At 35.6% G+C, this 25,158-nt stretch overlaps 1 protein-coding gene across 6 annotated transcripts in view; it reads right to left on the bottom strand.

Moving 5' to 3' along the window:
- C5H12orf56 (chromosome 5 C12orf56 homolog) overlaps positions 1-25,158 on the bottom strand; it is a 131,740-nt gene that overhangs the window by 85,992 nt on the left and 20,590 nt on the right. For all 6 annotated transcript variants that reach the window (XM_031940918.1, XM_031940920.1, XM_031940916.1 and 3 more), the window contains exons 2-3: positions 14,880-15,039; positions 8,427-8,511 (exon numbers count right to left, since the gene is read on the bottom strand). In XM_031940918.1, coding sequence (XP_031796778.1) covers positions 8,427-8,511; positions 14,880-15,039 — 245 coding nt within the window. The remainder of the gene's footprint in view (positions 1-8,426; positions 8,512-14,879; positions 15,040-25,158) is intronic.

Genomic DNA, 25,158 nt, shown 5'->3' with positions numbered 1-25,158 from the left:
GGTTGAGGGCTTTGTTTACCTCTTATTTGATGTAGAATTATGGCAGGCTAATCTGTGGGTGGCAAAGGAACTCCATGGATAGTAATAGAGGGAATCAGTGGGAAAAGACATGATACTCTCCAAGATTCCCTGATTCCTCCTCACTTTTGCAAACAGTTCCTCATAGGTAGTCTGGGAGAGTGGTCTGCCACAAGATTGGCCATGAAAAAAGGCAAGACACATTGCCAAATAAGTATGTTGGTAGCTGTATTTGACTTTTGCTAGATAGCTCTGGAATGGGGTGGGGCAAAACTGCTGGAAAATCATAAAATCATAGACTTAGAGCTGGAGGGAAATCTTAGAGAGCATTTTACAGATAAGGAAATTAAGGAACAGAAAGCATAAGTAATTTCCCAGGGATCACACAATAAGGTCTCTTCCCAGTATCTAATGATAGGGAGTTGGAACCCTAAGAGGCAACATGGCAAATAGAAGAATATTACAAAGGCTACCTGGGCTTGGTCCATGGTGCAAAGCTAGGGAGAGAGGCCCATAAATAATTGGCACTGGTTCATAAATTACAGGAGATGCTTTGCCTTTTCAAAAAAAAATTTACAAAATTCCAGGTGCTTTCTAGGGTCTGAACTGCTGTTTCCAACTGTTCCCAGGAGTTGGCTACCTTAGTCTCTCAAACGTGCCTTGCATTTTTTTTCCCAGAAGGCTAAGACAATGTCTATGGCAGTTTTTGGTTTGGGGGGACAAGCAGAATTTGATTACAAAAGTCATTTTCTTTACCCAAGCCCCCCATGATGATTATTAGTAAACCAACAGAGGAAGGGAGTACAGAGGCAATTTCCCCTTGAGGCAGAGGAAGCAGGGGGAAGAGGAGATATAAACTGAAAAGTCAGATTGTTCTGGTTATCACAAGGCTTGCAGAACCCAGATGGTTGTAGTGGGCTGAAGTAAGCAGTTAAATTAATTACTCATCAGAGAGCAGCAAAGCAAGGAAATTGTTGGAAACTAAAATGTATCTATGAAAGGAAATCCTGAGTTCTGTTAACTCAGTGAACATAGGGCAGAATCTTTAGTCTAAAGCCTCTTGACTTCCCTGGAGTTGTGGCTCCTGTTTAGCTAGGAATTACTTATCCTTCCATCCACCATTTTACTGTCTCTTTTCCCCACCCATGTAAGTCTTCTTTTTGGGGCATTTCTTAACGTTTAACCTCTGACTTCTTTTCTTCCACTTATTCCTCTGTTCACTGACAGAGCAGCCACTGCATCCAGCTGTTTAAAATGGCTCCAACCATTAATTAGGAGAAGCAGAGCAATCTGAGGCAGCATCAGAGCAGGGTCTGATCCTGAGATCATACAAGCTCACCTAGTTCTGTTAAGTGAATATATTATACTAGTTCAGGATATTGAGACAGGAGGGGATGAACAAAGGAAACTTTCAAGATTTCCATTTAAATGAATATTGTATTGCAAACATCTGGGAAGATGTATTCTGTCTGTGGGTTGATAAAGTGAGTGGTATTTTTCTAAGATATTAAAAGAAACTAGCCTGTGATGAAAAATGACCATGGGCTCTACTAAGACTCAACTCAAAAGCCTCATAATAAGACCTTTCCCAATTCCACCAGTTATAAGTGATTTTTCACACCAGGAACCCAAAATTTTGTACTTTTTTTGTACTAAAGTCTATAAGTTGTCGTGTATGTATTGTTATTATATATATATATGTATATGTATAATGTAATTATATATTTTATATATAAATTAATAATAAACATCCCAAAGGATGGCAAATAAGTCATCTGTGATCTGTGATAATGAAACTCAGAACTCATACCTCTCAAGAAGAATATAAGCTCCTTGAAGGCAGGAACAAAATTAATTTTGGTCCTTATATCTCCCTAGAATGGGGCCCTTGGTGGCTAGATGGGCCTTCACAGAGTTAAATGACTGACTTACTTTTGTGACTTAGGGTTATCCAACTAGTAAATTTCTGAAGCCAAATTTGAACTCAGGTACTCCTAACTCCAACACCAGCATTTTATCCATTGTGCTAACTTGCTGCCCTAAATAAATTTTAGCAGGCTCCTTATAGGAAAAACCTTATTGGAAGATATTTTTTGACAAGGTTTTGATAAGAATAGAGATTTGTTATGTTTCCCGCCTTTCTCCCCAATGAGAAAAAAAAGAGTGAGAGGAATAGAAAATGGATTTTTGTTCATTGAAAAAAATGTCAAAATAAAAATAAATAAATAAAATAATAGAAATAGAGCTGAACCTTTGATGTCATTGATACAGAAAAGCAGGTCATCTTTTTTTATAAGCCTAGATAGTCTTAGAAGAAGAATTCTTGATCTTTTGAATGTCGTAATCCCCTTTAGCAGGCTGGTGAAGTCTGTAGATCCTTTTGAGAGTAATGTTTGTAAACAATGGAACAAATTACTATATTTCAGTTATAGGGCAGTTAAAATAAAAATGTCATTTTTTTTTTCCTATCCAAGTTCACAGACTTACTGAAATCCATCCACAGACCATGTTCAGAACTCCTTTGTTAGAGAGTAGTCAAGAAGATAAAGAGATCAAGTGATATGTCCAGGGTCATACAACTAATTTGTCAAAAACAAGATTGAACCCAGATATTCCTTTTCTAAGACCAATACTTATTCATACTTTAATGTCTTTTAAAGACTACATTAGTATTATTTTAGTAAGGGGCTGATACCAAAGTCATTCTGCTCTCAGACAAAACAACAGGGATTCTAAGAACATTGGATGAAGATTGAACGATTTTCCTAGCAGGAACACCAGGAAGTTCTGAAACAATACAGCAGAAACACAAGTTGTAGTCATTAGTTTTTTGGGGGGGATTCTTATGTCTTTTTCCCCCTGGGATGTGCCAGTTTAGCAGAGCACATTTTATATTCAAACAAACAATGAATTGTTTGGCTTTATATCTATTTATCAGCCAGGTCATTTTCCCCAAAGCTCATTCATCTATTTACCCTGCTCTGTAGCGATAAATTGTCATTTATTTTCACTTGCTGAAAATCAATAGAAGTTGCAAATAGACTCACATCTAAGAATGACTCTTCAGACTTAAACATCAATAGCATTTTTCTTCCACTTGGTACCATTAAAAGGCAACTCATTTTTTAAGTGTTCAATTGGCTGCAGACTTCATTTAAAGTTTATACTTGAAACTGCTGGGAGCTGCTAAGTAGTTCACACAATAGTGGTCCTAGAAAAGTGTGATGGTAAAGTACCTTTCTAAACTCCCTAATCAATAAAATACATATAAATGGAGAAATCTGTCTACTGAGGAAAAGCAGCATTGAAGGTTGAGAGGTACGAGTTCTCATTCTTTATCACAGGTCACTGGCTTATTCTTCATCTCTTAGGGATAAGATAAAGGCAAGGTGCTTGTTTACCACCATCTTATAAAACGATAATACCTACACAAGCCTGAAGCTCAAGATCATTTTATCATTATTATGAACTTGTTCTTATAACTAAACCAGAAACACTACACCCTTAGTCTAGGCTTGTATGCAATAAAAAGATTGTCATTTGCAAATAGGAGAATTTGGGAGGACCTCCCTTTCAATAAGGAATTTTTCTAATCAGTCTCAGCAGAAGGCATTCTTCCTGATATAGCCAGAATCACTAAAGTATCAAATTTGCAGATGAATCCAAAACTAATGGAGAAATGAATGATAAGCAAAAATAAGTGTATTACCAAGGATGATTTGTACACAATACATGTCTCTCATCACCTCTTGACCGATGAATTGAAAGTCTTCAAAATGACCTTCCAGAATCAAGTCTCTCCCCATTGCAATTCATTCTCCACACTGCTGGATCCCAAGTGATTTTTTTCCCCTTAAAATCCAGATCTATGTTATACTCTGTCCCAATTCAGCAACCTTCAATGGTTTCCAATTACCTCTACATCAAGTTTACACCCCCTTTTTGGAGTGTGGAGGTAAGGGAAGAACATTTAAAGCTCTTTACAACCTGGTTCATTCCTGTATCTCATTATTCCTTTCTATAGACTCTGCAATCCAGCCACTTTGTTTTATTTGTTGTTACTCCTATACAATGCTCCATCTCCCCTTCCCTTTACCTTTGAATGGCCATCTCCCATAGAAAATTCTTCCTTCTCACTTCTGCCTTTTAGGATTGTTAATTTTCTTTAAAATGTTACTCAAACTAACTCAAACATACCTTCCTGCAGGAGGTCTTCCATAAAGAAGGCTACTTTCCATCTATTCTGTATGTAACTTGTATGTTACTATGTATACTTTGTTTCCCCCATTCTAATATGAAATCCTTGGGGTCAGAGCTGTTTTCACCTTTTCTTTGTATTCCTACTACTTAACAAATAAGTGTTTAATAGCTGCTTATTGATTGATAAATGAGGAAAAATATGCAAGAAATCTATCATAATCCTCTCCCTGTACTTCCCTCAACTTGTACTTACAGGTTGGATCCTCAGAAGATAGCTGCAACCTCTGGTTCTAGAACCTCTGATTTATACTTTCCATCAACAATCAATCAATAAACAAAATTAGCTCTTATCAAAGGCATTTACTAAGATAGCACATTTTATCACTTGTGGAAACCACATTATTGAAATGGTGGTAAAGGTACCAGAAGTACCTTGGAACCAGAGCTCTCATAGATGAGATCCCAGGTAACTAGTTAGGGTTGGCAGAAAAAAATCTAAAGTACTGATAAGATTATACTATTCCTTGAGACAGAGACAGTATTACGGGGATCAGCTCAGCCTTACAATCCTACCACTGTGGAGGTCTTGGGCTAGGTTAACCAAGACTATATCCAATCAGAAAGTGAAGTTATGACAGCAAACTCCCAAGGATAAATTTCCCCTATAAATCTGTCCATAGTTTATGTCATCTTTGCTGAATCCCTCTTGGGTTAGCCCACTAGGCATTCTACCTGAAGTTGTCTTTCTACTCTCCCCTCCCCTAGGATGTCATTCTTCTCTCTCTTCCCCCCATACCTCATGATGTCTTTCTCCTTATTATCAGCTATTATAATAATCATATTATTATAGCAAACTCTTTTAGGTGCTGAACTCCTCTATGGATTTAGCCTAACAGTTACTCCCACCTCATGGCATATTCCTTTTTTGCTGATTGTGAGTTCAATGGGGACTTGCCTTTTCCATTATTGATTGTTAAAACCCCTTTCCTTGTTAATTATATGCTCTCCTGATACTACTTCATATTTATCACTCCTGGTGTCTGTTTTCCTCTTCATTTTGTCCATAACCTTTTCTTATAAATAAATGAACCTTTTGGCATAGACAAAGCCATTGTGAATTCTTTACATGTGAATTTCTATCCAATTCCAACATTTGGTGTTAAACCTCATCATTTGATACCAAATTTCAATCTCATCACCATCATAATTCTAGATCCCACAATTAAGATTATTATGTGATATGGGTTGTCTAAATGCATAAATATGATCTGCAGATAACATGCAATAACCATAAAAATTATTAGAGGTGAGGTCTAACCCACCTTTTCAGAAGCATTATACCTGTGTTTCTGGCATCTTCACTGATTGTTCCTAAGAAGAAGGGTAAGCCTTAATTTATGCTTATTAGTTTAGCTCCTCCCCACCAAATGTTAGTTATACAAATGACTATTTAAATACTAAATGATAAATAAACTGATCGATCTAAAGAAAATAGCGAATAGAAATTGGAGATATTCCACAGATTGCTTAATATTAATATAGTAAATGAGTTAATTTACTGAGTAAATTTGGACATCAAATCATCCCTTTCAATGCATAAGTGAATACACAATTCTCAATCCAGCAGTTTATAAAGGAAAAATACATTTTTAAAAAGAATGCTGCTCTAATTTGGAACTATGCTCAAAAAGTTATCAAACTGTGCATACCCTTTGACCCAGCAGTGTTTCTACTGGGCTTATATCCCAAAGAAATCTTAAAGGAGGGAAAGGGACCCACATGTGCAAAAATGTTTATGGCAGCCCTTTTTGTAATAGGAAGAAACTGGAAACTGAATGAATGCCCATCAATTGGAGAATGACCGAATAAATTGTGGTATATGAATGTTATGGAATATTATTGTTCTGTAAGGAATGACCAGCAAAATGATTTCAGAGAGGCCTGGGGAGACTTACATGAACTGATGCTGAGTGAAATGAGCAGAACCAGATCATTATACATGGCAATAAGAGTATACGATGATCAGTTCTGATGGACATGGCCCTCTTCAACAATGAGATAACTCAAATCAGTTCCAATTGTTCAGTGATGAAGAGAGCCATCTATCCCAGAGAGAGGACTATGGGAACTGAGTATGGACCACAACATAGCATTTCTACTCTTTCTGTTATTCTTTGTTTGCATTTTTGTTTTTCTTCTCAGGTTATTTTTTATTTCTAGATCAGATTTTTCTTGTGCAGCAAGATAACTGTATAAATATGCTTACATGTATGCATTTAACATTTATTTTAACATATTTAACATGTATTGGACTACCTGACATCTAGGGGAGGAGGTGGGAGAAAGGAGGGGAAAATTTGGAACAGAAGATTTTGCAAGGGTCAATGCTGAAAAAATTACCCATGCATATGTTTTGTAAATAAAAAGCTATAATAAAAATATACATATATTTTTTAAAAAGAATGTTGCTCTAGTTTATTATTATTATTATTAATCTGCTGTGGATATGACTATAGTCAAGACAGGTTTTGAAGAAAAAGCCAAGAACCTGCTAGAACTAGTGGAAGTAATAACTCTTCGGCTGGAAGTGAAAAAAAAAATCTCAGTTCAAACTACAAGGAATTATCTCATTCATTCAAGCGAAATCCTTAGCAGTCTTAGTGAAGCAAGCTGAAAATTAGGGACATATTGGAGGGGCAACTTCTCTTACAATTCTGGGGTTCTGAAGGTCACAATAACCATTCAAAAGTCCATGCTTATTTCTCTTGATTCTCTGACTTTCTTGAAATCCTTTACTTGTTTCTCCCAAGAATGGAACTGATTCGGTAAATCCCTTAAATAGGTACAGAAACATTTTCTTCACAAATCAACAGTCATATCTCCCTTCACATATACACCACTAAACAAAAAGTTGTCTTTCCCCTATTTCACCTAGACAGAAGTAAGAACAACTGTGCTTTTTTTTTTTTTTTTTTTTTTTTTAGCTCCTTCTATAAACCTATGAGGTGCCTTCCCTCAAATATTCGGTCTACAGAAAGAATGGGATCAACCAATAGTCAACAAATATTGATTAAGCTCCTACTATATGCCAGATACTTTGCTAAATGATAGAAATATAAATACAAAAAAGAAAAGAAAAGACCATCTCTATCCTCAAAGTTGCTTATAATCTAATAAAGAAAGACAGACACAAGAAGAAGCTATCAAGGAACATGGTAGAAAAATTGAAGAAGTCCGAAGGCTGATGGGATCATGTAAAGATTTCCTATTAATGAACTTCCTAGGAAATGGTGAAAATGTCAGAGAAATCCCAGTAATGTATCCCAACGAAAAATTAGGAGGACTCCAAATTAGAATATAATGATAAAAGGCACACATTTAGAATACAGATGTGGTTAAGACAATTCACAATTCCTATTATTGCAGCACCTAAAAGTTCTCTTTCTTAAACTTATCTATTTTTCCATCTGCTCTTCCCCATAATCCAATTTAATCTAGGGATTAAGCTCTTTGAATTGACTTCAGTCTCTCTATATTTGTATATGTCTGTGTCTCTGCTCACCATTGGATGAGGTGTCTCCTTTTTCTCCTCAGTGACAGTGACAATATGGTAAGGAGAAAGTTGGAAAGAAAATTTCTCTCCCCCCCTCCAAGGCAGTTCCATGTTTGAACTTAAAACACCAGATATTCATCTAAGATGTAGCTTTTTAAAGCCCCCTGAGGCATTTCTAATTTACTTGCTCAGCCAGACTCTCTATTCCCTCTTTTACATGAGAGATATTCACACTTAATAAAAGGATCCTGCTTTAGATTCAGATTTACAGTCATTTTCATTAACACTTTGTGATTACATCCTGAGCTTTCTATAGACATCAGTTGAAATGAGGAGAGTTACTACATCCTCCCTTACTTATGGAATGATTAAAAAAAAAAAAGATGTGAACCAACTAGCAAGAATGAGGGATAATAGATGAACAGACTGATTGCTACCCATAGATTATTAAAAGGTAAAGTAAATCTCTACAATATTGGCTAGATCATTGATGGATGACTTATGGGAAGCCATCAATAATCATGATTCTGAGCAAGAAAGTTTTGAAAAATTATGATGGAAAGGTGGAGAGGAGCACCTAGATCAAAAATATTCCAGATCAAGTGAAGTTTATTAAGTTGGTTATGTGATTAAAAATATTTTTAAATATTTTTACCTGAGAAGTGAATCATTTATACTTTCATATTCTTTACTATTTTCAACTGATGATTGAAAGGAGGGGTCATCATTCTTTTCCTTGCCTAAGGAGAAAAGAATTAATTTGCGGTTAATAGAGTCCTTAAACTAAGTCTCTAACAGACATATTATCTTCCATTATAATAGCATCTAGTATAACCATAAAACTTCACAGATAATTGCAGCTAAAACTATAGGATCAGGTAATCATCAGATCTTGTTTTCTATAGTTTTTATATTTAAATTGTCAAATCTTTACTATTATACAAGATGAAAAATAATTTGGCAAAGAGAGATCAATTAACAAGCTTTTTATCAAGTGCTACTATTTTAGGGGATAAAAGTGGAAAGATCCCTGCCATTGAAGCTATCAAAGGCTCTATATATACAGATATATACAAAAGAGATAAGGTAATTTTGAGGACAAAGCACTAGCAGTTGGGAAAGATCAAAGAAGGCTTCATGTAAAAGGTAGTATGTTATATGAATAACCTACTTCTGATTGCCTATCATCTGGGAAAGGGAGAAGGGGGAAAAATTGTCTTAATATGTAGGAAATAAAATCTTTATTTTTTTTAAAATAGTGATGCTTTATATAATTGTAGAAATATGTATAGAATAATTGCATGTGTGTGAGGAAGGGAGGGAGAAAAAAATGGAACATTAGATTCTGCAAGGGTGAATGTTAAAAAACATCTTTGCATATATTTTGAAAATAAAAAGCTATTTTTTTAAAATGGTGCTTTAGATAAAAGTTTCTCAGATTAAGAGAGACCCCATATAGGGTCTCATAACTAAATATAGGGGTTGCAAAATTATGATTATTAGTAAATGTTTAATTTGTATACCTATTTTATATACTTATATAACTGGGTTGTGTAGAAACTTCTCCAGTGAGAGTGGAAAAAGTTTAAGAAGCCCTGATATAGATCAGTTTTGAAGAAAGTTAGAGGGTCTTTGAGCCAGAGGCAAGAAAGAAGTACATTCTAGTATGGGAAATAGCCATTATAAAGCCAAAAGGAAAGGTAATGTAATGTCATATATGAGGAATAGAAAGGACAGTTTAGCAGAACTACACTGTGTGTGGAAAGTCAAGTATAATGAGGCTGGAAAAGCAGAATGTGTCTGGATTGTCAAGGGCTTTAAGTGGAGTAGTTTATATTCAAGCCTGGATGTAATAGGAGCTACTGGACTATATTGAACAGTAGAATAAGGATAGAGTAGACTTCTGCCTTAAGAATCACTTTAATTGTGATGTGGAAGAATGGGAAGACTCTAGTGGAAGGGCAAAGGACATTTTATTTTGTTTTTTTACTAAGAATCTATCTACAAACATAAGCAATTTGATATTGTTGTTTTTCTTTTTGCTTCCAAAAAGGACCAATGACATCACAGGTGATGGTTGGACTTATAAATAAATTGGATTTAAGTCATCAGCCTGAATCTCTCTGCCAGAGTTCAGTGGCAGGATAAAAGTCAAAACAACTGGAGATGGCCTGGGATACAGTGGGTGACCCTGACCTTTGTGAATTAAAATATTTTCTAGGTTTCAGGAAAAAAGGATTATATATAAAACTATGAATCTCTGTTATATACAGCTTTTGGAAAGGTATATTAAACTTAACATGATAGAATCAATATTGTCCTTGTCTTTGTTCTTTTCTGGGGATAGTCTCAGATAGGAGACACTAAAATTAAAGAGAACCAGAAAAGACTTCTTGTAGAATAAAACTTCTTAAACTGTGGGTCATGACCCCATTGGGAATGTGTAACTGAATGTGTGGGTTGTAAAATTATAATTTATTATCAGTAAGTGTTTGATTTGTATATCTTTTTTATATATCTACATACCTGGGATTGCTTAAAGATTCTTCAAATGAAAAGAGGCTGTGTGTGGAAAAAGTTTAAGTTCTCTTGTAAAAAGTGTTTCTTTGATGTTCCTTTTATCTCTTCTTTTTGTGGATTATTATCTTTTTAAAAAAATTTTCCCCAGTTACATGTAAAAACATCATTAACTTTTTTTGGATTACACATGTAAATTCATTTTTAACATATTTCCTTATGAATCATGTTGGGAGAGAAAAATCAGAACAAAAGAGAAATAGCATGAGAGAAAAAAAAAAACCAGAAGAAAAAGAAAAAAAAAGTGAACATAACATATGTTGATCTACATCCAGTCTCCATAGTTCTCTCTCTGGATGTGGATGACATTTTCCATCCAAAGTTTATTGGAATTATCTTGGATCACTGAGCCACTGAGAACCAAGTCTGTCGTAGTTGATCATCTCACAATCTTGCTGCTTCTGTATCTCTGGTTCTGCTTGTTTTGCTCAGCATCAGTTCATGTAAATTCTTCCAGGCCTTTCTAAAATCAGCCTGTTCATCATTTTTTATAGAATAATAATATTTCATTACTTTCATATATCATAATTTATTCAACCATTCCCCAATTGAATGAACATCTACTCATTTTTGCCACCACAAATAGAGCTATTACAATTTTTTTTTGGTGATTTCTTTGGACTATAGACCCAGGGTATGCACAGTTTTATAGCCTTTTGTGCATAGTTCCAAACTGCTCTCTAAATGGTTGGATCGGTTCACAACTCCACCAGCAATGCATTAGTTTCCCAGTTCTCCCACATCCCCTCCAACATTTATCATTATCTTTTCCTGCCATTTTTGCCAATCCGATAGGTGTGAAGTGGTACCTCAGAATTGTTTTAATTTGCATTTCTCTAATCAATAATGATTTACAGCATTTGTTCATATGACTACAGATGGTTTTAATTTCTTGTCTGTTCATAATCTTTGACCATTTGTCAAATGAGGAATAACTTGTATAGTTATAAATTTGACTCAGTTTTCTATATATTTTAGAAATGAGGCCTTTATCAGAAACACTGACTATAAAAATTGTTTCCCAGTTTTCTGTTTCCCTTCTAATCTTGACTATATTGGGTTTATGCAAAACCTTCTGAATTTAATGTAATGCATTTTATAATGTTCTCAATTTCTTATTTAGTCATTATTTTCTCCCTTCTCCAATATCCAACAGGTAAATGATCTCTTACTTTCCTAATAGGGAACCTTTGTTCTACCAAAATCCATTTAGATGTTTATAACATCTTTGGAGGGAAGAATGTTAGGCTAGCCTTCAGTTCATCATCACCTGTGTTTACTCTGGCAAATAATTTGACAGGTCTTATATAACTGGCAGGCCAGATGTTCCCTACCCATGTTATAGGTGAAGACAAAATGTAAAAGGGGAAGCATTCCAAAGGCATAGGAAAAAATCTTGAGTATGGTCTACAGAGCAAGGAGACATGACTGATCTAGATGCCCTTCTTAGATGGGGATTCTGAGAGGAGCCATCCAGTCAGAAGGAAAAGTCACAGTTTTTAAAACTCTTCATAACTTAACCCCTTCATATCTTCCCAGTTTTCTTACATGATGAAACAATCCACCATCACTGGCTAGGGGTCTAGTGAATCCTTATGGAGGGTAATAATGTGAAATAAATGTGGGAAAGTAAAGTAACATGAGAGAATGGAAGGCTTTGAATACTTGGTATAAAAAATAATTGAATATTATTTGGAATACAATATGGGACCACAGAAAGGTCTTTGTTATTGGGTCATATCATTCCCTTGCCCAAAAATCTGCAAGCAATATGTAAGAGAACAGAAAGTGGAGGCAAGAAGATCTGTGAGGAAACTATCAAAATAGTCTGGGATTATAAAGACTTTAGCAGGAGAGTGGCAATAAATATAAAGAAAGGGGAGTAGTGTGGAGGTGGCATGGAGGCTTCGCACATATGAAAGTTGGAATTACCAGAAATAATAACACCAAGGTTTCCAGTATGAAAGAATGAGTAGATAGTAGTATCAGACAAACACAGAAGAAGGCTCATACTTAAGGGGAAAGAGAATGAGTTCTGTTTTGGAGTTGGTGAGTTAAAGGTACCAGGGGGACTTATTGATGAAAATGTCCTGATGGAAGCTGAATTTACACGGTTTAAAACCATAGAACAGCTTATTATAGATTTGGGAATTATCTGCATAGAAGTGATAGTACAAGGTGAGAAAAAGATTATGAATACCAAGGAGAGACTGTGGATGACAGGATATTTTGTTTCAAGACTGGAAAGGCAGATTAGTGATTTTCTAATAATCATAATGATTATGGGTAACAACTGAACTTTTGGTTTGTACAGACTTGATTTTTTTTTTCTGTGCAGAACAAATCTGACAGGTACCTTTGGAGCAGTATTTTCAATAAAGTTAATTCTAAATTACATAATTCCACTAATGATTAAACCCAAATAAAATAGAGCTAGAAGAAAGATGATCTTGGTCATTTCATTGCTTCTATTTATATTATTATTATTGCTTCTATGAATTTAGAATTTTACAAAGCACTGATCAATGTAATTTAGAATTGCTTTTCTTAATGTTTTCACCAAAACACCATACTCATCCACACACACACACACTGAGCAAGAGAAATCTAAGAATACTTATGCTTGCATGTCAGGATAAATATGCGTTTAAGGCAATAAACAACCATTAGATACCCTCATTAGTGTGAAATGGGATCTGGTAGCAAGAAGGGACTTAATAAAATCCCTAATTACTATAGTGGCTACAAACAGTTGTCATGACGGTATTCCACTGTGGGACTGTTTTGAAAGTTCACAAACACTGGGCAAAGTTCCCGTACATTTGCTATTCAATTAATATTCAGAGTAACCCTGCCAATATGCTTTAGACATTAAGGTCTAATATATAGTGAGCAATGGGCAAATGGTCCAAAAGGTAGGGAGACATAGTAGCCTGTAGTCTAAAGTTGTCTTCTCACCTTTTCCCCACCTTTGTAAGGAATGTGACTAACTCCAGTGATAGACACTTTTTGGTTGTATTTAAAAAAAAAAAATTGTGATACATTTTGTTCTTATAACATCATTGTTTCCTAATGGATCATTCCTAATCTTGAGAACCTGCCCCTTATGATATGAAATAGAGATAGGTATAGGACCTATGATTTCACTGGCTTAGAAAAATCTCAGGTAAAAAAACTTCTCGAGCCAAATATAATCAGCACCTTTTCTGCAACTTGTAGAGTTAGATAGTTTTCCAGAAAAATGAAAGGTTAAGTTATATATAAGACCAATATATGAGAGGCAAACCAGGTCTTAGTTTCAAGGCCAGCTTCCTATCCAAGCTGTCTCAAAAAATAAGTAAAAAAATTGTTGTGTCTTTTTATTTCCATTTTTCATGACCATTGTATATACTGTTTTTCTGGTTCTGCTTATTCCCTTTTGCATCAATACATTTTCCTCTCCTATGCAGATAGCATCTCTTATATAGCACAAGAATATTTTGTTATATCCATGCATCATAACTTGTTATGCCATTTCACAATTGGTAGGCATTTATTTGGTTTCTAATTCTTTGCTACCACAAAAAAAGTGTTGCTATATTTTGGAATATATGGGGTCTTCCTTTTTTGGCAGTGACCTCCTTTGCCTAACAATGGAATCTCTGCATCAAAGAGTATACATGCTTAATGAGAGGAGCATCTCCAAAATCTTTACAGGTTAAGGCTAACATTTACATAGCACTTTTTAAATTTCCAAAATGCTTTCTGTAAGTTATTTTATTCAGTCAGTGAAAAGCACCAAATGAATGTATAACTTAATCAATGAAAATGAAATAATGTGATTTTGTGGTCCCCTGACCTTAGGGGGTTTCTATTCTAATGGGTCAGTGGTTCTGGGTCTTCTGGCTTTGGAATCTGCCTCAGGAAACACACACACTCAATCTATTTGATTCTGACCACTCCTTAGCCAGATAGCTTCTGGCCTCAGGAAACTCCCACAGATCAAATAGTGAGACAACAATGAATAAAACCACTCCAATTCATTGATGACTCCTAATCTTCTCAGTAATAATCTGGTCCACCAAGAACCACTCTGTCCTACTATGAGTCATAGAATTAGCATATCTATGATTGAAAGCTGTATAAAATTATCTCCTTTGCTTCTGTTTCTTTACTGAATCCCCTTACAATTCAGTCTGCTTTTTAATGGCATACCATTACTTTCTTTTTTTAAATTTAATTTTATTTTATTAAAGCTTTTTATTTACAAGTTATATGCATGGGTAATTTTACAGCATTGACAATTGCAAAACCTTTTGTTCCAACTTTTCCCCTCCTTCCTCCCACCTCCTCCCCCAGATGGCAGGTTGACCAATACATGTTAAATATGTTAAAGTATAAGTTAAATACAATATATGTATACATAACTCAACAGTTATTTTGCTGTACAAAAAGAATCCATACCATTACTTTCAATAAACTTTGCCCTTGATTAGACATAGACAGATACCACTATTTTTGCATTATGTCTGGATAATAATGAATTCCATACCTTTTTTGTTTACTTTTAAGTAAGGAAATGGAAATGGCAATTTCCTAGCACCCTTGACATTTCCACAGGAATTTTTCAAAGTGGATAAAGAATAAACTATGCGAATGTGTTGGTTAATTTCTTTATCTGGTCCATTTAAAAAATCTGGATAGTCATCAATCTGAAAAACAAAACAAAATTATATAACTAAGAAAGAACATGACTCTTTAACATATTCTATTTTTCTTTTTGGCAAGGCAATTGGGGTTAAGTGACCTGCCCAGGGTCACACAGGTAGTAAGTATTAAATGTCTGAGGATAAATCTGAACTCAGGTTCACCTGATTCCAGAGCTAGTGTACCATCTAACTGCTCCTCTTTAACTTGTTCTATAAAGAACATCACTAAATGATTAGGTAAAAATGTTGCCCATATATGTTAGTGCTCTCTGTGTCTGCGTTTCTTTATCTCTGTCTTTGTGTGCCTCTGCCTATTTCAATGTCTGTATTTCTCTGTAACACTGTCTCCATTGCCTCTTTCTCTCTTTCTTTGTGTGTATCCCAGTCTCTTTTTCTCTCAATTTCTATCTCTGTTTCTATAAATGTTTCCAGCAATACCCACTATACTTCTGACACCACAGAACTGCTTAGCAACTAATAATATCTTTATTGAGCCATTACTACTTCACTTATATAAATGTACATACAGACCAGCTTCTATATGCACTTTTTGATAAAAAGATTGAAAACTAGGTGTCTCTATCTAGGCTGTGACTTTTATGAACAAAAAAAAAAATAGTAGAGATTCCCATGATAAGTCCAATCAGCAAGCACTTAAAAAGCATCCTTTGTGGGAGTCAGATACTGTGCTTCTTGCTGGGGAAACAGCAAAACAGTCCTTCTCAAAGACCTTACATTCTCATAGAGAAAGATATGTACATAAAGAGATACAGGCAAAGTATAGACAAGGTAACTTAAGAGCAAAGGGCACTAAGATATGAGCAGAAAAACTGGTAGCAGAAGATGGTGCTTATATAATCTTGAAGGATTCCAAGAGCTGGGCTAGGGATGGAGGGCTTTCCACACATAGAAGAGCTTGTGCAAAGGCATAAAAGGTCGAATAGATCCTTATATATGAGGAACAGAAAGCAGAACAGTAAGTTGGACAGTGAGGATGCATAGAAAGAAATAACCCAGAAAAGACTGCAAAGGTAGGAAAGCGCCAGACTGTGAAGAGCTTTAACTGATAAATGGTAGGGTTTATATTTGATCCTGGAAAGATAATGGGAAATCATTGGGTATATGGTCAGATCTATTTTGGGGAAATTACTCTGGTGACAGTGTGGAGAAGTGGAGAGAAACTTAAGGGAAGAGGAGGGATGCTGATTAGGAGGCTGTTGTATTAGTGAAGATGAGAAGTAATGAAAATCTGAACAAGGGTAGCTGCTCTGTGAAAAGGGGGCAGAGGGACCAATAGGAAGAGATGTTATTGAGATAGCAACAATAAGACTGGGCAATTGATTAGATATGTGGACTGACTGAAAATGAGAAAGTAAGAATGACACAAAGATTGTACATATGGGAAAGTAAAAAAAAAAAAATGGGGATACTTGGGAAGAAAAGATCATGGATTCTCTTTTAGACATATTAAGTGTAAGGTATTTATGAGCCAGACAAGGTAGCACAGTGCATAGAATACTGAGCTTGGAGTCAGGAAGACTCATCTTTATGAGTTCAAATCTGGATTCAGATACAGCTGGAGAAGAAACAGGAAAGTACTCCATTATTTTTGAGGGAGGGAGGGAGGGAGGGAGAAAGGAGGAAGGAAGGAAGGAAGGGAGAAAGGGAGGAAGGGAGGAAGGGAGGAAGGGAGGAAGGAAGGAAGGAAGGAAGGAAGGAAGGAAGCCCAAATGGGCTAGAATTAGACCTCCAAATCCATAAGAACATTCAAAGCAACAAGCATTTATTAAGTACTTACAATGTGCTAGATGCCAGGAATATAAAGACATAGTGATATGTTTAGTTTCTAGGGAAATATAGTGGTGATTTTGGAATCCCCTGACTTTGGGGGGCTCCTTGGCTAAGGAGCAAATTATTTTGAGACACCTTGCTACACTGGTCTGGGACCCCAGACTTTTGGAGTCCCCCCTTTCCCAAGCTCAACAATAGTACTTAAATCATCTACTCCCAGCACTTAGAATAGTACTAGGCACCAAGTAGATACTTAATATTTCTTGTATTATTTATGTATTTTTTAAAGTATTGGTTCCTGAAACAAAATGTTCAAAGTATCAACTTTCTTCCCCCTCCTCCCAAAAATTGTCTTTTTCAGAGTTCTTTCCATTTCTCTTTCTTTCTTCCCTCAAAATCTGGGAGAAAGTCTCAATTTGGTGTTAATAGTCTTTGGCATCTTTTTTTTTTTTTTTTTTTAATAATTTGCTAATCTCCACTTTAACAAGCTACAATCCTGAGACTTTTCTGTAGCATAGAGTTAGGGTCACAATTCAATAGTTACCAGAAAGAACTGCAGCTTAATAAATGCCAGGCAGCAAACTAAAATAGAGTAACAAGGATCATTAAGCAGCAAATACTGAAAATTTGACATCCTGAACCAAAAAATCAGGAAGGTTTCCAATATAAGCTTCTTTCAATTATATGGAGCTTGGGTACAATTTTTCCCAGTCTTTTAACTGTACTTTTCTCCTCTTCTGCAAATGAAAAATAAGCACAATAAAACTATCAGTTAGGGCCAATTTAAGGAAATATTCCATAATTTTAAAATTTAAATTGGTAAGAATTTTAAATGATGGAATATGTTAATTTAGATGTTGTTACTTTAAAGTACTTATAGTAATTCAAGTTAGAGTGACAAAGTATTTTCTAGTGGAGATCTTCAAGGGGCTTATTTTAACAGTTATATTAGTAAAAGGTTTATTGGAGATAAATGGACTCAATTTAATAAACAAATCCTACATGTATACTACTTGTAAGGCACTGCCGGATACTACAGATTAAAAAGTTAAATATAAAACATTTTCTCTTCTTTGGGAATTGATGTTTTATTTGGGGGGGGGGTGCAATATGTACATAGAAAAGTAAATTCAAGGTAATTTGAAAAATGAGAAAGCACCACTATTTTTGGGCATTCTTTAAGGAGCTGAATCTACAAGATAGATTCTCAGAAAAGTAAAAGGCAACATCACCTTCAGAGACAGCAGCTAAGGCAGTTGGGAGCTTCATAAGAGAGTATTAAGGAATGTTAATTGGGAAAGAATTACCATAAATAAATGAGAGCCCAGTTGAGACTCAGAGTTGGCATGGATTTGTATTGGAACCATTTGGCAAAATTAATTTCATCACTTCTTCCAGCAACATTCAGTAGTTTGGAAATAGGAACAGAAAAAGATGATGGTATTCACATAAGGTTAAAATTGGCAGAAAGTGAATAGAAATGGAATAAGGAGACCTCCATTGTTGGAATGATTAATCATGTCAAAACAGGAGAAAAGTGAGGGCAACAGAAAGGTGATAGTGATGGCTGGCATCCAGCATTAAGAGAGAGTCCTTGTAGATGTCACAGTCCCAAATGGCAACTGAAAGGGTTGTTTGTTAAGGTGGTCTTTAGTTTCAATCCTTGAGAGGAGGGATTGGATCCCACCCCAAAATTTCCATCAGTCAATGAGCATTTAAGTGCCTACCATATAGAAGACACTATTTCAGTCCCTGCCCTTCAGGAGCTTATATTACACAAAGTAAAGAACATGTCGCATATAAGTTAATATAAAAATATATTTTAAAAAATAAAAAATAACAGGGGGAGGGGATAACATCACTAGCAGCAGGAAGATTGGGTGATGGCACTTGAATAAGGTTGAAGTCTAGGATTTTATAAAGGTAGGAGGGTTGAGTAATGAGTCAGGAAGGGAAAGGATGGAGATAGGGTTAGTCTACTACAATGATATCACTCCTCACTACTCAACATTAAGGGCCCCACTTACCTGGACCCTTGAAGCATTTGTTAGATGCTTAGTGTTTGAAAACAGTTTGTTCCCTAGAAGTTTTAAACATTGTCCTGCCATCTTATTAACACCCTTATTTTAACCCTTACCTAACCAATAAAAGAAAGTATTTGCTAAGCAGAGATAAACTTTAGCTCTGCCTGTCAAAGTCATCATAAATTCCAAATTAGGGGAATTTGGATGCCACCTAAAACTGGCACTTCATTTAATTTTTATAAAAAGTGAAGATCTGTTGTTTTCTCTAATAATATTATAATAATCATAATTATATACATTGTTGTTTTATGTCACCTTCAGAAAATCTAAAAAACATCCTACCAAATATCTTTTTTTTATTATCTTCCTATGGCATGTGTTTCCAGTACTTGTAACATGTTTCCCTAGCAGCTAAACTCTTATGCATAAAGAAATAAGAACAGAAGGAGTTCTGTATTTACTATTTAATACTTATTGACCACTCTGCAAAGACCTAAATGATGCAATTACCTCCTTGAACTACACTTGCTAACTGTGGCTGTTTCAAAAACTTCCAGTGTTAAATAACCCCTATTAAATGTAAATGGACAAATATGTAACTCTGGGATCTGGCTTCTATCCATTTGATGTGTTAATCTTTATTGCGATCAGTTTAACTGGAGTACACTCGGTTTACAGAAAATGAAAGTAAATAGCTTAGAATATAGAGACCCATAAAAACAAAGAAGAACTTAGTATCCTAACTACAGGGTTTGAGAAAACTTTGAAGGAAGAAAAAGATCTAGATTAGAATAAGATAAACTGTGAGATAGAGTAGTGCAGTGGCTAGAGCACCAGCCTTAGTCTTAGTTGAAATAATTACTTCGAAATCGCAGCCAGCTGGTAAAAATTACAAACGTTTCCATTTCTCCTTACAAAATTAGCCCGGTTAGTTGAGGCCTATCTCACTGCCTGGCTCCAAGAGATCTTGTAGTTTTGTCCTTGGCTCTTGCCTCTGCTTTCTTCAGTCTCCAGTCAGCTCTGACTCGTGGCTTCTCAATCTCCAGTCTGTGGCGAGTAGTCTTTTCTTCCAGAGTGTTCTTTCTCAGAGCCCTGTTGATGTTCTGGAGAAATTCCTCCTAGCTCCAAGAGCTTCCTTCATTTATGTGATCTCCCAAAGGTTAACTCCACCTTCTGGAGAGAGAGGGATTCTGGGTTATCTCCCAGAGTGCTCTCTGGTCCTAAGGAAGGTGTGAATTCAGATCTCTTTCTAGACCCTGAATCTCTCAAACTGTGAACTCCATTGAGTACTTAGATACTTGAGCTCTCTAAAGGTGTGAACACAAGCATTGTTCAATCAGTTCCACCTAATACCTTGTTTCAAGTTCTGGCCCAAAATCAGATCAAATCAACTCCAATGTCTTCACATTTTGTAAAGAAATGTCTTAACACTTTGTAAAAGATTCCAACAGTTCAGAAATGGTGAGGGGTCACCATTTAATAAAAAAAAGCTGGAGAGATCTCTAGAAGCAAAGCAAAGTTTATTATCATTCTGGCGAGAAGGGCATCCCACCCATCCAGCAGACGATGGAAGGGAGGAAGCACCTTCTGGGGCAGTATTAACACTTTAATCCCTAATGCAAATACCCCCTCCCACCACTGACTCTCATTCTCATTGGCTGAGGATCTTATATTCTAAACTTGGGAACTACCCAAGAAATTGAACTTGACCAATAAAAACATAGTTGCCCATATTTGACTGAAATAGGGAGAAAATGATGTCATGGGAGGATAGCAGGGAGGAGACTTAAGTATACACTTGACTCAATCTTCAAAGTTCTTTAGGCCTACTCAAACTCTTATGAAGCCTTTCTCGATTTTCACAATTGTCTTGAAAGATCTCACCTCATCTCATTCATATATATCTAGGAGGACAAGCCCTTTATTTTCTAGCCAAAACAGCAACAATTGCTATTTACATTTACTCTGAATCAATCAAGGCCCAAACAATGACCACTTGGTGATTGGGCCAGGACCTACTGTTGGTCATTGAGAGCCAGTGATCTGGGTTTAAGGCATGGTTTTTACCAATACTAGATTGGAAGCATTTTGAATGCAAGGACTATCTTTATATTTTTTATGGTATTTGAATTTCATTTTTCTGATGATTCACTCATCTTTCCCTCACTGTTTTATCTTTTTCTCCCTTTATTTTTTTCTCTACCTTTCTTCCTCTTTCTTTTTCTATTTTCATATCTGTGAGCTGAACAAGCTAGGAGTGCCACAGGTATTGCTCCATTAGTATAGTCCTGGTGCTTAAGTTTGGCTAAATCCTTCCCTCCCTCTATTAGCCCTAAATATTAAAAGGTCCGGGAATTTCTCTAATTCTAGAGGAATTTCTAGATAATTCCTCTAAGGCTAATTTAGGGTTTTGAAGACAGAGAAGAGATTTCTGAATTCTTACTATTCTTTCTCTACACTCCTCATTCCAGTCCCATGTTTTCAATTTTCCCCTGTGCAAAAGACTACCAATTCTTTATCACCAGCCCTAACCTGACTTGATGAGTCCCAGTGTTACATTTCAAACTACCTTCACTCTGCTGCTTTTCATATAGTCTCTGATCCAACTAAACTGAACTGTTTCCCAACATCAGTTCTTATCATGCTCTGTCTTGTCTCCATGCTTTTATTTTTGTCACACACACACACACACACACACACACATTTAGAAAAGAGAAAATGTCCCACTACTGCTACCTGTTGAAATTTTTCCTTTCCAAAAGCAAAAGGACCTACATGTACAAAAATATTTATAGCATCTCTTTCGGTGATAGCAAAAAATTGGAAGTTGATGAGATACCCATCATTTGGGGAATGGATGAACAAATATATGGATGTAATGAAATACTAGTGTGCTATAAGACATGATGAATAGGTAGGTTTCATAAAACCTGGAAGGCTACATGAACTGATACTGAGTGAAGTGAGCAAAACCAGAACGTTGTACACAGTAGAAGTAACACTGTGCAATGATCAGCTATGATAGATTTAGCTGTTCTCATCAATACAATGATTCAAGAAAATTCCAAAGGACTCATGGTGGAAAATGCTATCCAGAGAAAAATCTAATGAGTTCTGAATACAGGGTCAAAGCATACTATTTCCACTTTATTTTTTCCATGGTCTGCTTTTTCTTTTGCAACATGACTAATATGGAAATATATTTTATATAATTACACATACCCTATCCCTCTATCACAAACCATATAACCTATATCAAGCTGCTTACTGTCTTGGGAAGAGCTTATGGGGATGGGTATGAAAATTTGAAACAAAAAAAATTTTTTTTTAATGAATGTTAACAATTGCTTCTAAATGTAATTGGGGAAAAAATTCTATGTAAAAAAATACAAGAGAAGAAATTTTTCCTTTCCATCAAAGTACATGTTAGGTATATAATTCTTCCATGAACTCTCACCTGATCTCCAAACTGAAAGTAACATCTCTCCCCTCAAATTTCCATTGTACTTTTGCCCAATTCTTTATATCTATTAAATTTATTTTATTATTTAGTAATTATCAAGGCAGAGGTAGATTAGTGAATAATCAGTCTCTCATCAAGTTCTACCTCTAATGCAAACTGTATATCTTTAGGCAAGTCATTTAACTGTACACCTCCCTCAGTCTACAGGTAACAGATTGAAGACATTCTCAAGATCAATTAATTCAACATCTAATTGTTCTCTCTAGTTCAATAATAATTGTGTATTTGTCTTATCTCCTATATTGAGTTATAAATATAGATTCTTATCTTTGTTATACCAGTGCCTTGCTTATAGAAGATGCTGAATAATTGTTGGTTAAGTTAAATTGATGCCCATAGTTTAGAAATTTATGATCTCAAATAGAAAACTTGGCACTTTCTCAAAAGAACTACCACCTCCTTCCCAGACCACTTTATCAAACTAAGCTCTGACTCAGAAAAGAACCAATAAGAAAAAAAGATGGGATTTTGTCACTTGATAAGAGACATTTTTAGACATTCAATAATCATCTAGAACACAGTGTCTAGCTCATAAGAAATGCTTAAGATATGTGGGTTGATTGATTGGTATTTTGATAAGTCAAATTTGCTACTTTATATTCTATTCTGGCTACAAAGCCCTAGGGGTGAGTAAAGAAGAGAAACTTTCAGATTGTGATGCAGAAGTCATAACCAGAAGATGTTAAAATGGTTTCCTTCTCTTTCTGGCTATCCCTTTCCCCAATCTTAATCTAATAATAATTGTACTTTTCAGTGAGTATAACTTTTATTTCACGAGAACACTAAATCCTCATTATATGTGCACATCAGTTACCTAATTTGTTGTTGTTGAGTCATTTTTTTTTTTGAGTCATTTTCTTAACAAAGTGGTTTCCTTCTCCAGATTTTACAAATTAGGAACCTGAGGGCAAACAGTTAAGTGATGTATCCAGGGTCACATAGCGAATAAGCATGTGAGGCCGGCTTTGAATTCATATGTTCCTTACTGCAATTCTGGTGCTCTGTCCACTTCACAACCTAGCTACCCAGTAAGCTATATATGTAACTTGATTATCTGCTCAGATCTTGAAAATATTAGAGGGGAACTGGTAGACTCTGAAGAGACAGCAGCAGAATGACCTCTAATTTAGACTCCTAGGGCACCATTACCCCTGATGGAAGATGATGAGGGAAAGTTAAATTGCTTAATTTAATAGACACTGCTCTGTTCTTACTCTTCTTGACATTATTAGACTCTCCTTCTTTTTAGCATTGGTCACCTCCCTTAACTTTGTGGTATTAGAATAAGACTGGGGCAGCTATGGCCAGTGGATAGAGCACCAGAGTTCAAATCTGACCGCAGATACTTAACCCTTTCTAGCTGTATGACCCTGGGCAAGTCACTTAACCCCAACTGCTCCAGCAAAAATAAACAAATAAATAAATAGATTGCTAGATAAATAAGTAATGAGAAGAAAATAGAATAAGATTAAACATTTTGGGGAAAAAATCTAGTATCAATTTACCCTTCCAATTCATTCCCCTCCTGTATCCCATGGAATCTACTTTCTGACCAAACTAAATTGCTATTTTCTTTGATTCTATATTACATTCTCCTGCCTTGAGGGTATTTATGCTATCTGACCCACAGGCTTATATAGTACTGGGTTTCAGGAATGATCTGCCTAACTCAGCACTCACAGGTTTACTAACCGACTCTGGAGACGGATGTGTTTAGCTTTCCCTTCCTCCCTCTCTCTCTCCTTCCCTCACTCTCTCCTTTTTTTCTCTCTCCCTTCCTCCCTCACTCCCTCCCTCCCTTCCCTCCCTTCCCTCCTTTCCCTCCCTTCTCTCCCTCTCTCCCTTTCCTTCCTTCCTTCCTTCCTTCCTTCCTTCCTTCCTTCCTTCCTTCCTTCCTTCCTTCCTTCCTTCCTTCCTTCCTTCCTTCCTTCCTTCCTTCCTTTCCTTCCTTCCTTTCCTTCCTTTCCTTCCTTCCTTTCTTCCTTCCTTCCTTCCTTCCTTTTTCTTTTTGAGATTTACTGGGAAAGCAGTTTCCACAGAGCTAGTTTGATATCCCAACTGCTTCTATTGTTATCCAAAAGGGAATACAATCCAAAAGGTCTCAAGGTGGCCTTATATTTCTTGGAGATCTAGATGTCACTTTGCTTTCCTGATCACATAATGAGAATCTTAATGACAATTTATTCATAACTTTTAATTTTACAACCAAAGGAAATTGACTCTGAGATAGTATGACTTTCTTTAGTTTATAGATCTAGTGCATCATTAAGAAAATCTTAACTATGAAACTGGAAGCAATTTCATATATCATTTAATAAAAATTTCCCTCATTTTACAAATGAGGAAACTGAGGTCTAATGAGATTACATAATAGACTTAATATATATAGTAAATAGTAGAAATCAGATTTGAGTCAAGGGAAAGTCAGGAAGTATATGAGGAACAAAACTACAAAACACTTTCCACACATAAAGTCAGATCTAAACAATTGGGAAAATATCAAGTGTTTTTGGATAGGTCCAGTGAATATAATAAAGATGACTATACTACCTGAACTAATCTATTTACTTAGTGTTAATACCAATCAAAGTCCCAAGAAATTATTTTACTGACCTAGAAAAAAATAACAACAAAATTCATATAGAAGAACAAAAGGTCAAGAATTTCCAAGGGAACTAATGAAAAAAAAAAATCAAATGAAGGCGGCCTAGATGTACCAGTTCTAAAACCATATTATAAAGCAATGGTCATCAGAACTATTTAGTACTGGCTAAGAAATAGAGT

This window comes from Sarcophilus harrisii, chromosome 5 (genome assembly GCF_902635505.1).
Source record: "Sarcophilus harrisii chromosome 5, mSarHar1.11, whole genome shotgun sequence".
NCBI lineage: Eukaryota > Metazoa > Chordata > Mammalia > Dasyuromorphia > Dasyuridae > Sarcophilus > Sarcophilus harrisii.
This window is presented reverse-complemented; position numbering and strand designations above follow the sequence as displayed.